Source organism: Hylobates moloch, unplaced genomic scaffold, assembly GCF_009828535.3.
Source record: "Hylobates moloch isolate HMO894 unplaced genomic scaffold, HMol_V3 SCAFFOLD_5, whole genome shotgun sequence".
NCBI classification, from domain to species: domain Eukaryota; kingdom Metazoa; phylum Chordata; class Mammalia; order Primates; family Hylobatidae; genus Hylobates; species Hylobates moloch.
In genome coordinates, this window is record NW_026652280.1 from 151,238,821 (window position 1) to 151,251,613 (window position 12,793).

The 12,793-nt window shown below is 35.1% G+C and overlaps 1 protein-coding gene across 7 annotated transcripts in view; it reads right to left on the reverse strand.

The window, feature by feature from the left end:
* Positions 1–5,259: 5,259 nt before the first annotated feature.
* TYW3 (tRNA-yW synthesizing protein 3 homolog) overlaps positions 5,260–12,793 on the reverse strand; it is a 34,066-nt gene continuing 26,532 nt past the window's right edge. Inside the window, exons 6-7 of one of the 7 annotated variants that reach the window (XR_009213714.1) lie at positions 6,113–9,328; positions 5,263–5,671 (exon numbers count right to left, since the gene is read on the reverse strand). Coding sequence is in view for 3 of the 7 variants with exons in the window: in XM_032155570.2 (XP_032011461.1) it covers positions 9,112–9,328 (217 nt within the window). In the remaining 4 variants the exon portion in view is untranslated. Of the gene's footprint in view, positions 9,329–12,793 lie in introns of all 7 variants that reach the window. The other 6 variants (XR_009213716.1, XR_009213717.1, XR_009213715.1 and 3 more) reach the window with 6 other exon arrangements.

The window sequence follows — 12,793 nt, forward strand, 5'->3', positions numbered from 1 at the left end:
ATCAATCTTAGAATGATTGTTTTAAACTGGAAGCAATGGATTATTTAAAGACTTGGTGGCTAAATGTAGGTAGTTAAATATTGTAACTATTTGTTGTTCAAGTATTGAACATTGCAGTTAACATAAAGAATAAACGGGACTGCATGAGGAATGGAAATATTAAAAGTATAAATGCAAACAGTTTGACACAAAAATCTATAATCCTAATAAATTTAACTGTAATTGTTTACTTTTTTCAGACCATGTGTAGATTTAATAGATACACTGAGAGAACAATTTCCTTAGAGACCTATACACAAATAAATAAGCCCTGACTAGTGTGTGTAGGCCTCTAAGGAAATTGGATAGAATAAGATAAATAGGATTTATCCCTTGAATTTGTACAAAATGATGTTGATTATGAATTCCTTACATATATAAATGATGTGTGAATAATATAATTAAAGACACGAAGATTTTTTTAATGATTTCACAATTTTAACTAAATGCAGGTTTTAGACTGAAACCGCCTAAAAATTTGAAGTAAATCTTGTTCCCAATATTTCTTTCATTTTACTCTTTAGAAATAACATAATTTTAATGGCATACTTTAATAACAAAGGTGAAAACTTCTGGATAGTTTTGCTATTAAAATACCGTATGACCAAATTATATTTGATATTAGATAATTTAATTTATTAGAAGGATAAGCAGAAATTATGTTTTCCTAATGTTATTCTTTCTTAAAAATAAAACTATCAAAATATCATAGAATTGATTTTATAAAAAAAAATAAACCAAAACCTACTCTGTCTTAAACGAAGCTCAAACTACTCTGTGTCCACTGCGTGTAGTACTCTGCCACCTGGTGGATAATTGTGAAAAATCAGACAATGTGAGCGTTTGGTTTCTCCTTTTTCCTTCTTTACCCGCCGTTTCATAGAACCTATGAATTAAACTTCAATTTGACAATATGCCTATTGCCGTAGGAGACAGTGGCTGTAGGAGAGATTGGTTAGTCTACGTGACTTGTACATTTGCTTTTGCCTCATTTCAAAGCATCATTAAAAATTAGCCACAAAGATTAACAGGTTTGAATAATTTATTGGCAATTATTAAGTATAATGAAATTAGCCAATATTTCTTGATCTCAGCAAAGTTATTTTCTCCAAAGAGTTAAGGACAGTTTATTTAAGTCTTACCATGTCACAGAAAATAGGTAGGAGTTGATATGAAAATCTGAGGAATAAAAGAATTCATTAAATGAATATAATGCGACAGTATTTCAGTATATTAATATGAACATTCTCGCTGCTATATCACAGAGAAATGAACTTAGTAGACAGTTTTATATGTCATTTCTGTCAACACATCTCATGGATGATGTAAACTATAAGATCTAACCTTTGAATAATGATTATTTACTGATTATTATAGACGGATGAATAATTCTCATGAACACACTCAGTGCTGAGGAACTTTGTTTCTAAATGCCAGTCCCCACTGAAATGAATTGAGGTTCTTTGGCTGATTCTATGACTGGGGGCGATGAATGTACAAGATGAGCCTGGAAGGCCGCCTTGTGCAAGATAATGAGGAAATGCTCAAACACTGAAAGAGATATGTTAAAAGTAGACAGGGGTCAACGTGAAGGGACTCCCACTGGTCAAATCTGGAATAATATGAACATTAAAATAAATAATGATAGGAATGGATTATAACCTTTTGAATCAAATAAGAATCCACGAGTTCATCTGTGGGGAGAGTGTGTGAAAGCAAAGCTGTCTTTTAAAGTTGAATGCCAATTAATGAATGTAGAAGGAATAATGGAGGTAACAAATCATTATTTTGCAATCATAGTAATAACTTATTTGGAGAGGAATAATCAACAGATGCTGAAACTAGTGGGTAAAAGTTGGATAAAAATGGGTTATTTACATATTCTCAAGGTAGAGCCTCCTTCAAATTTCTTATTAATTACAAAAGGGAAAATTACCATTAAACCTAGCAGACACCACATTAGCCAAGAGATCAAAGTTAACATAACCAGTAATGGGACAAACTGAAATCCTGTACCTGCTGAAGTCATGCTTTGACAAGAACACATCACTTATATAATATTCTTGCTCCAAACGCATAATTTGAATCTAGTTAAAAATGAATATTAAAAATATAAATCGATGGCTATTAAATTTTCCTGTATTCTTCAAGCCTATCAATGTTATCAAAGACAGAGGCTTATAACCAATTATGTACTATTAAACAAGATTAAAGAAATATGAAACAAAATGCAATTCAGTTTATCCTACAAAGAATATCATTGGGACAAATGATGACATTTGGATAAGTTTTGTAGATTATATAATTATGTTGTATAACTGTTAAATTTCCTGATTTTATAATTTTGCTGAGATTATATGAGACTTTCCTCATTCTAAAGAAATATGCATTGAAATATTTAAGAGTGAAGAGTAAAATATGTTTAACTTACTCTCAAAAGTTTGTATATTTATATGAGATTATTCATATGTACTATATGTCTATATATGAGAGAGAGAGAGAGAATGGTCACTCTGGGTAAAGTATATTCAAGAATTCTTAGTGCTATTATAACTTATTTGTAGATCTGAAATTATTTCAAAATAAAAAGGCTTTCAAAAGGCTTGGTGTGAAAAAAGAAAGACAAGACCTATCATGTTTAGTCACAAGGTATATCTTGGAATACTAACATATGGAAATTTGGATATTTTGTGAGATATAAAGAATACTATTATGCACATGTTTAGTGACTTCTAAGCATCTTTTTTTTAAACTTTAGTCATTTAACTTTATCAGTTTCAAGATTCCTTCAAGAAGTGAATAGTAATATAATTTGGTTAGGGATTTTGTCATTTGCTTATAAAATAATAAATTATATAATACTCATGAACTCTACAATGCATTTATAAACCAGAATAGAAAGTAGTTGTTAAAAAAACAGTGTCCAAGATGCTGGGGATATAAAAATATTGGAAAAACAGCTTTGTCCCTCAGTTAGTCAAAGTTTAATATGATGGTGGTGATGGATATATATATATATGTATGCAATTAATAGCTACCAAGAGAATTCTTGGTTTGTGTGGTTATGTAAGTATAAACAAAATGCTATGTATATATAGTATTGGGAAGGTGCTATGGGAAAACAGGAATGTAAGAAGTTAATTATGAAATGAGCTTTTAGGAAAGCTTCTCAAAAGAGGCAACATTTGAGCTGAGCCCTGATTGATGAGTGAAATTTAAAGAGCACTAAAGATCGTAGGCAAGTGCCAATACAAACAAAGTCTTTAATAATGTTACTAGAAGGAAAGCTCTATGAAGGCAGAGTCCTTGTCCTGTTGCATGTGACTGACACATAGTAGGTGCTCAAAAAATATTTGTCGTGTAAATGAATAAATAATAAAAATGGCATGTAAACAATCTGGTTATTGAGAAATAGTTCACTTTCTTCTTGCATGGCTTAGATTTGGTAGTGGCGAGGACATTCTTTTCAATTATCCTTGGAATAGCTAAAGAACGTAGATCATTTCTATAATATACAAGTGTATTAAAGGTTTGTGTAAATATAATTTATTGAAATATCTGGGAAAAGGTATATAGAAGGAAATAATTATTAGAACCTTTAAATAATCTGCCTCTGATTTGAAAATGAACCAAAAAGAACTAGAAATAATAAAATATAATCTTTGACATGTAAAACTCAATGGACTGTCTAGGCAGTAGATTAGACACAGTTGAAGAGGGTGTGAGTTAACTAAACAATAACCCGAATGAATGACACAGAATGACACACATAGAGATGAAGAGAAGCTGGTGAAGGGGGATGAAAAGATTAGACAATATGGAGAATAGGCCCATAAGTAGGTATAATATAGGACTAATAGACTAATAGTTACAGGAGAGAACAGAATTGAAGAGAGATGAAGAGAGGCATGAAATATGGACTTTAGTCAAGAAATAGCAATCTTGGCTTATCAATTGTAACAAAAGTCCCACACTAATGTAAGATGTAGGATATATAAGATAATAAAGGAAATTGTGTGTGGGCAGATGAAGTGGGTACATGGGAACTATCTGAACTTTTTCTCTCAATTTTTCTGTAAACCTAAAACTGTTCCAAAAAATGTTATCAAAATAAATGAATAAATAAATAAAATGTGCAATGAGTTACAGTTATAGTTTAAATTCAACCACATTAAAGGCAAAACCAAAAAGGGCTGATAAATTCTTGCTTAGCAAGAATAGAATGCATAAAAACCCAGGACATTAAAGGACTGTTGTTTAAAAACATTAGCATTTGTGAATATTAAAATCCTATTGCATTGGAGAAGCATGAATGTTGACAGAAGCCCAGTAGAGTATGGAAAGAAGAGGCTTGAAGGTCAAAGCCCATTTTTAAAAGCCAAATATTCTAACCAAAAAATAGTCACTATTATACACCTTATATGGGAGTGTAATATTTACTCCAATCAAATTAAAGCCTGCTCAAGGGCCCATCTATAAGAAGAATGATGGTGGTCATTTTTCATGGCTCTTCAACACTTAACCCAGCAAATCATATAACTCCTCTCAAAATGGAGAAAGTCCTTGTTTTCAAAACGTGGTGCTCATCACTGCCTTTGCTCACATTTGAAATCAGGTGGCTCTGAAAAGGACTGTGGTTTACTCCATCTAAGGGTAGCCACTGAGACCTTTGCCCTAGTTTCCAAAACATCCATCCTTGCAGGCTTCCAAACAGCTACCTATTGTCCTGGAACCCAAGGGTGCCACATGTGAGCAGGTGTCAAGTCCTGGCACATCACAGAACCTGCAGCACTCTGCCTCTTTCTCAATGTGGGAAGGAGGGTTAAACACCCAGTTGAGTGGGAAGGCATCCATTCCCCTTAAAGCACCAAGCCTCACGTATGTGCAACCTGTGCAGCTTGCACAGGGCCCCGTGCTTAGATGTACCTGTACTTGATTTAGTGCTCTGCTGTTGCCATCTTGTAATTCTTAAACCTTTTTTAAGGGGTCCCACATTTTCATTTTGCACTGTCCTTTGAAAATTATATAGCCGGTCCTGCTCTCATCTCTTATTTATTATATAATATACTAACATAATAATAGAGTTTAATTCTCCCCAAAGATCTAACCAAAGTTTGCCAATGCTGGTGCCCATAGGGACCAAACAATGTGTAAATGACTGAAGCCGTTGTGTCAGGGAACCAGTAGGGGGTGCTGGGTCTGGGGTGAATAGGAAAACAAGTCTTATCCAAAAGGAGGGGCTAGTACTTGAGCGGCTGTGTTGTCCTGTGGGAATGTGAGACGGCTGTAGCCAGATCTTCCAATTAAAAAAAACACACACAAAACAAACTAGAGATGCACTTTTTATTTTGAAATATTAAATCATCATATTTTAAAACGTTGATTCAATTAGAAAAAATATGCTCCATGTGGGCCAAACAAAACATATCTGCTTGGCCATAACTTGGACAAGTTACAGTTTATGACTTCTGGCCTAGAACCTCAAAAGCGAAAGCATGTTCCTTAGTTTCCCTCCTTGTTTTTCAATAAGGTTGACAACTTCATTTTTCCTCTCTCTTTTAGAACACAAAAGCAGTTAACTTGTAGGTGATATGCAGAATCCAGACCTTAGGAATAAATGCTTGCCTTCATCCTGGAGGAAGGAAAAAGCATTTTATTTTGGATGGATCCACTACAATGAAAACAAATATAAAGCCATTCTTTCTCAATAGGCAGGTTATGGTGTGTATTAAATTATTACTAAACAACTGCTGTGTTTCAGTTATTGATATTGGTGATCTGGCATAAATAAAACACATAAATAGTTGTGTGTTGCTTAACAATAGAAACATGTTCTGAGAAATGGGTTGTAAGGTGATTTAGTCATGCAAACATCACTAGTGGGCTACATGGTGGAGCCTATTGCTTCAAGGGTACAAACCCATACAGCATGTTAGTGTGCTGACTACTGTAGGCAACTGTAACACAATGGTAAGTAAGTATTTATGTATTTAAACATATCTAAACATAGAAAAGGTACAATTAAGATATGGTATAACAGGTGAAAAATAGCACACCTGAACAGGGCACATACCATGAATGGAGCTTGCAGTACTGGAAGTTGCTCTGGGTGAGTCACTGATTGAGTGGTGAGTAAATGTGAAGGCCTAGGATGTTCTGTATAAACGTATTACTGTATAAACTTTATAAACACTGGACACTTAGGCTACACTAAATTTCATTAAAATGTTTTATTTCTTCAATAATAAATTAACCTTAGCTCACAATGAACATTTGGTTTATAAACTTTAATTTCTTAAAACTTTTTTTTTTTTTTGAGACGGAGTCTCGCTGTCGCCCAGGCTGGAGTGCAGTGGTGCAATCTCGGCTCACTGCAGGCTGTGCCCCCATGGGGTTCACGCCATTCTCCTGCCTCAGCCTCCCGAGTAGCTGGGACTACAGGCGCCCGCCACCTCGCCCGGCTAATTTTTTGTATTTTTAGTAGAGACGGGGTTTCACCGTGTTAGCCAGGATGGTCTCGATCTCCTGACCTCGTGATCTGCCCGCCTCAGTCTCCCAAAGTGCTGGGATTACAGGCGTGAGCCACCGCGCCCGGCCTCTTAAAACTTTTTGACTCTTTTGTAATAATGCTTAGCTTAAAACACATTGTACAGCTGTACAAAATATTTATTTATATCCTTATTCTATAAGCTTTTTTTTTTTTTAACATTGGAAAAAGCTTTTTGTGAAAAACTAAGATATATACACACACATTAGCCTAAGCCTACACAGGGTCAGAATCCTCAGTATCACTGTCTTCCTCCACATCTTGTACCACTGGAAGGTCTTCAGGGGCAATAACACACATGAAGCTGTCACCTTCTAGGATAACAATGCCTTCTTCTGGAGTACTTCCTGAAGGACCTGTCAGAAGCTGTTTTACAGTTAACATTTTAAGTAGAAGGAGTATACCCTAAAATAATGAAAAAAAGCATAGCAAAGACATAAACCAGTAACATATTATCAAGTATGATGCACTGGACATAATTGTATGTGCCATACTTTTGTATGACTGTCACCACAAACATGAGTCATGTGTTGTGCTACAGCTTTACAATGACCACAACACCAGCAACTGGAATTTTTCAGGTCCATTATAATCTCATGGGGCCACCATATCGTATATGGTATATGGTCCATCATTGATTAAAATGTTATGTAGCTCATGCCTGTATATTAAGGAATGTTAAGGAGTGAATAGGATTCAATGTCTTCTTAGGTTTACGCCAGCACCTGGTGTCTCCTCTCTACTAACCAAAGTAATTCTATTACCTTATATAAACAGATTAGGAAGCAGCCCCTGTCTTCTTAATTCTCATTAATATATTCAGTTTATGGAATCTTTAAAATACATAGTTCTCTTGGAGATCAATTTAAATGAAGAAAAATCAGTGAGCCTCTTAGATTTTAAAACTGCAGAATGTGTTGTCATTTCACCACAGGACAGGCTTGCTCCACCTGCACTCTCTCTTTCCTACAGTTCTTATTTATAACTTTTTTAAAAATTCATTTCTCTTCTCTTTTCATTTACTGCACTGCCAGGCAGATACTTCCATATTCTGTCCACTAGACTAGAAGAAACGCTCCAGGCATTCTGACACTGTGAGTTTCCTTTCCTGCCAACATTCCCTTCCCAGAAGGACTGCTGTATATGTTGGTAGGTAAGAATGTGCACTGCACAACTTCAGTGAGTGCCACTGACATTGTCATCTAGGGGAATGTTCCCTCCCAAGTGGTACAGAGTTCAACTTACACAGGTGAACAAGTTGCCATGCTTTCCTGGAAACTGCCTTAGACCCAATGGTAAGGACTATAACTTACCTGAGCTCTTGCTTATTCTCCTATAAAGTGTACACGTGAAATCTATGGCACAGGTACACTGCAACATCTGTTAATGTGGCCCTTTTTCTTTCCATTAGAAAATCTTCAATTCCTCCTCAAATGATGTCTTCAGGAATAAGTCTGTTATCAGCGGGTTCTAAAAGTGCTGGGCTGATTTTATCAGAACCACTTGGATGAGTTGTATGAAAAATAAAGATTCCTAGACTCCAGGATTAAGATTCTGGTTTGGAAGATCTGGAGCAGGGCCTATTAAAGCAGCATCTCCATGCCTCGTCTTGACCTAGGTAATTCTGATATACAGCCATATTAAGGAAACACTGTCTACCTCCATGCTAGATTATAACGGCCCTTCACAGTTGGGCATCAACTACCTTGACTCGCATCACATGCTGTGTTTCAGCCTTTCTGGACTATTCCCCATCACTGACTATACCATGCTTTTTGATGCCTCATATCCATTATACACCCTTTGTCTGCGAGAGGTTTTCTGATTTTTCCCATCATGTAAACTTGTATCTTGTCCTTTTAGACCTAAATGAAATGGTATCTACTTGAATTGGACTTCCAGTACTTCCTCACCTGTAATCAATTATTCCCAAATCTTTGTTCCTATAACAATACGTATTATAGAAGTCATACTTAAAAATTGTTACATGTCCCTAAAAGAATTTTTAAAACTATGTATTTACATCATTAATTTAGTTTATAGCATAAGTTTAAATCACAACCAAAGATATAATTTCTGGCATATCAACTATAATGCTAATTTCCAGCATTAAAATATCCACTATTATTTAAAATAAAGGTCTTTTTACTTAAAATGTTTAGGCTATCCCTTTTCAAAATGTATCCAAAATAATCTAAATACCTGTCTTAGGTCAGGTTCTTTCAGAATAAGACACCATTCAAACATCTTTGATTTATTAAGCAGGTGCTCCTGGGAGAAACTGGTAAAAAAGTAGGGATAACTATAGCATTTCAGATGAAGTCACAGGATAAGCCGGGTACTGCTGAGAGCTTAGATGACGATTGCACATCCTCTGGGCAACAAACTTATAGTCTGAAGCTCTGCACTTGTCATCACTGGCTTATGAATGGCTGATACACTCAACAAACTAAAATACTCTTATAAAGAGCAGCTTTATAAAACCTACTAGGAACATTACGGCCAAGACACATCAGAACCAAAGCTTAGTAATCTTCAGGGAAGATGGTAACATTGATTCCTAGATCATCATCATCATTTTCAAGTTCTTTATCATTTTCTTTAGTAATACACGGGGCACGTGCTTTTTCTGGGTTTCTTTTTTTCTTATGAGTATATGATGCGTTATTTTTCTCTTTGATCTTGGGATGTAAGTTAGTCATAGTTTCCCTTTCCAAAGCATGCTGTAGGCAGTTGTAAAACCTGTAAAGAAATAAGAACTACTGTTATATCTGTGTGTACTAAAACTAAATGATTGAAATACACCAAGAGCTTATAAGTTATGTAAGTTTGACTATGTCCCATGTTAGCTTTATAAATATAAAATAAATCAAATAAATAATATGTTTTACTAGGGAAATAAGTGCATTTCAGTTCTTTAAGAACAGCCCTGAAAACTGGATTGGAATCGCCTCTTGACAATCTCTGTCCTACCTCACTTTCCATCCCAAATGTAGGGGTCAAAGGAGAGGGTAAAAAAGAATGGAATTATTATTACATAAATGTAATGGCTCATTTTAGGTAATTTGTATAATGTATAAGGTTACAAATACAGATCACCTCTACATAACTAGAAATAACTCCTCTCAATATTTTTCTTTTCAGTTTATTAATGTAGTCTGAATTAATGTATTAATTAATCCATATACCTATTTTTTCACAATTAGAATATTACATATAAAGTTTTACATTGTTTTTTCAAATTTAATATTTATTGAGAATGGCAGTATAACATTATGTCATCTAGATTGGCCTTTATTTATATTCAAATTTTCCCTGATACGAACAAAAATGTGGTAAGCATTTTTGAAAATGATGTGAGTTTTTAGCCATTTCTTTACTATAGACACCTAGAAATATCATTTCATGGTTAAAGGGCATAAACATTGTAAGGTTCTTGATAAATACTGGTTGTTTTCCACAATAGATGTTCAAAGAAATACACTTCTAATAGCTGCACTTGAGAGAGATCACTACACCCATACACTGAATATTCCCGTCAAAAAACACATTCTACCTGGATGGGTGAAAATGATATCGCATTATTTTAACTTTCATTTCTTTGTAAGTAAAATAGAATGTTTTTCATGTATTAGCTATTTGAATTTTTTAGTGTAAATTATTCTTTCCCTTTACTCATTTTGCTGTTGGAGTTTTAGTGTTAGTTTTGTGATACAATAAACTGTAGGCTCTCTGAAAACCAGGCCTCATTTCTTTTCTACTCTCATGTTAATACCTAACACAAAACTCTGCTTGACACAGTAGACTTCAGTCTGTGTTGGAAGGCAGCAGGCAGCATGGTGTGTTGCATGCATTTGATAGCAACATTCTTTTGGGAAAGGTGATGTCAGCTAATTCCAATTAATTTCCCACAGTCTTGATTTTTCACGTTTATAAAGCTGGATATTATTATCCTGTAGCTATCAGGGTTGTCACAGGATTACAGATGATATATGTAAGTACCCAGAGAGTTAGTTATCAAAAATGACTACTTTTATAGAATACAGACTTCATGAGACCAAGGATCCTATCTACCTGTCTTCTGTTATATTCTTAGCATGTAGTAGAGTGCCGGCATACTCAGTAAGACTATATTGAATAAGTGAATGAATAACCCCAGAATAAAAATGTAACTATAAATGTATTATCCTAGGTCCCAAATTAGAATGATCTGAAAGTTAGGAAACCCCCTTGCCACTGCAGAGATCTTATCTTACTTTTATGTCCTATTATAATGGGAGACTGTGGCAGGAAATTTTTGATATCTACAGAATAGACAGCTATTTGGACCAATTTTCATCTTTGATTCAATAAACAGGCTAAGTTCTACTTATGAAGCCTATAAAACTCAAAAATTCCAAATATCCACCTATTCCTAAATACGTCATATACAACATGATGAGTACATATCCTTTTCCATTTTCAAGAACTTATGCATTCATCACTGTACACCTTGATATCTAGTGCTGTGCTTGGCAAACAACAGATGCTCAACAAATATTTTATCAATGAATGAATTAATCTCAAAAATGAACATGGAGTTTAATTTAAAAGACTGAGACACGTGACATACATAACTGTTTGGGACTTGTTCCATGGTAACATCCTTTCATGTAATGCACCCTTTACATCCTTCCGTTACTGAAACCTGGCTCCCCCGCAGACACCATTTGCCATCGTTCCTCCCAAGTGGAGACTGCTTATCCTTTCCATATCCTGCTACCACAGAGCTGAGAGATGAGGTCAGAATAAAACTGGCTCATCAACATTTTCCCAAATTCCTCCATCTGCTCCTCACGTCATCTACCAATAATCTGTTTGGTTCCTTACATTGATGAAAACTTCTGTGCTTGGCTTGATCTTTCTTTCTAGGTCTTGTCACCATCTTAGGTGATGTCAGTGACTGGTATCCTTCTCATGTTCCACACTGCCTGTTCAGAATGACTTAGATTAACATTATCTAAAACATAAATCTGAGCATGCCACAAGATGGTGTGGCTCATCCTGGTCATAAGACGCCATCCATGCTATACAACCTCGTCTTCTACCATTCTTTATCAACCCTGCACTTTAGGCTTAGGTAACTGAGTGTTTTTTTCTGGATTATACTTTCTTCCTAGAAAACGAAAGATAAGATTAAATTGCTCCTTTATGATCACCGAGAATTAACAGCTTGTGAAAAATGCCTCATCCATCACATTAAAAAAAGTAATTAAAAAGGAATGTATGCCTTACTTTAATCAACCATTAAAGAACCTGAGAATTCAAAGCTATGTCCTTAGGGTACCAAAACAACCGGTAAAATGGAACAAAGATCCTTTCCTGAATAAAAACTTCAAATACTAGTTTTCCTTTTCCCTTTCTAAAAGAACTTTAAAAGTCCTTTGAGAAATAGTACTCAATAAGTCAAAAGTTATGTTCTCCCCTTATACAGTAACACTTAAGCCTGATTCTCAAAAGTGCAATTTTCTCAACTCTCACAGACAACAAAATGAGCTCTGAGATTTAAGGGAAAAAAAAAAAAAAAGTATGTTCAGGCAACTGTGTTTTTTCTCTCCTTGAAAGAAAAGCAAATAGTCTTCAGTTTTTCTGCCTCTGCAGTCAAGATTATCATAGCATAGGACAACTTGTACTTAGTCCTCTTCCTGTTTTCAGGCCAAGCCTGAGAAAATGAATTCTTGTTTTTCAACGTTAGTTAGAAAAAAACTTGCAACAGAAAGCTGGAATTTCTCTAAATTCTCAAACAAAAACACAGAATTGAGGAAACTGAGGCACAATTTTATTTCCTTTAGGCTTCCATCATTCACAAATATCAAAGAAGGCTATTCTAATATATATTTAGATTTTAAGTAACATTTTCTCTAAAAAACAACATGTATGTGGCAGGCCCAGTGCCCAGTACAGGAAGCACAGAGAAGTGGTCTGTGGTCTGTGCCCTCAAGGAGCTCATGGTTTAATAGGAGCTACAGAACTGTAAAGCCACGTTTAACACACCATGAAAAAGATGGGACACAGTGCTCCAACTGCAATCACAAAATGCTCTCGGTCATAAGATCCAATGCCTAGGCTGAACTGCAAGGATGAATGGAAGTTGACAATGTGCTAAGAGAGGAATTAGGAGGAAAAAAATGGGTGCGGGGATGTCCCCAGAAAAACTATTAGAAAATA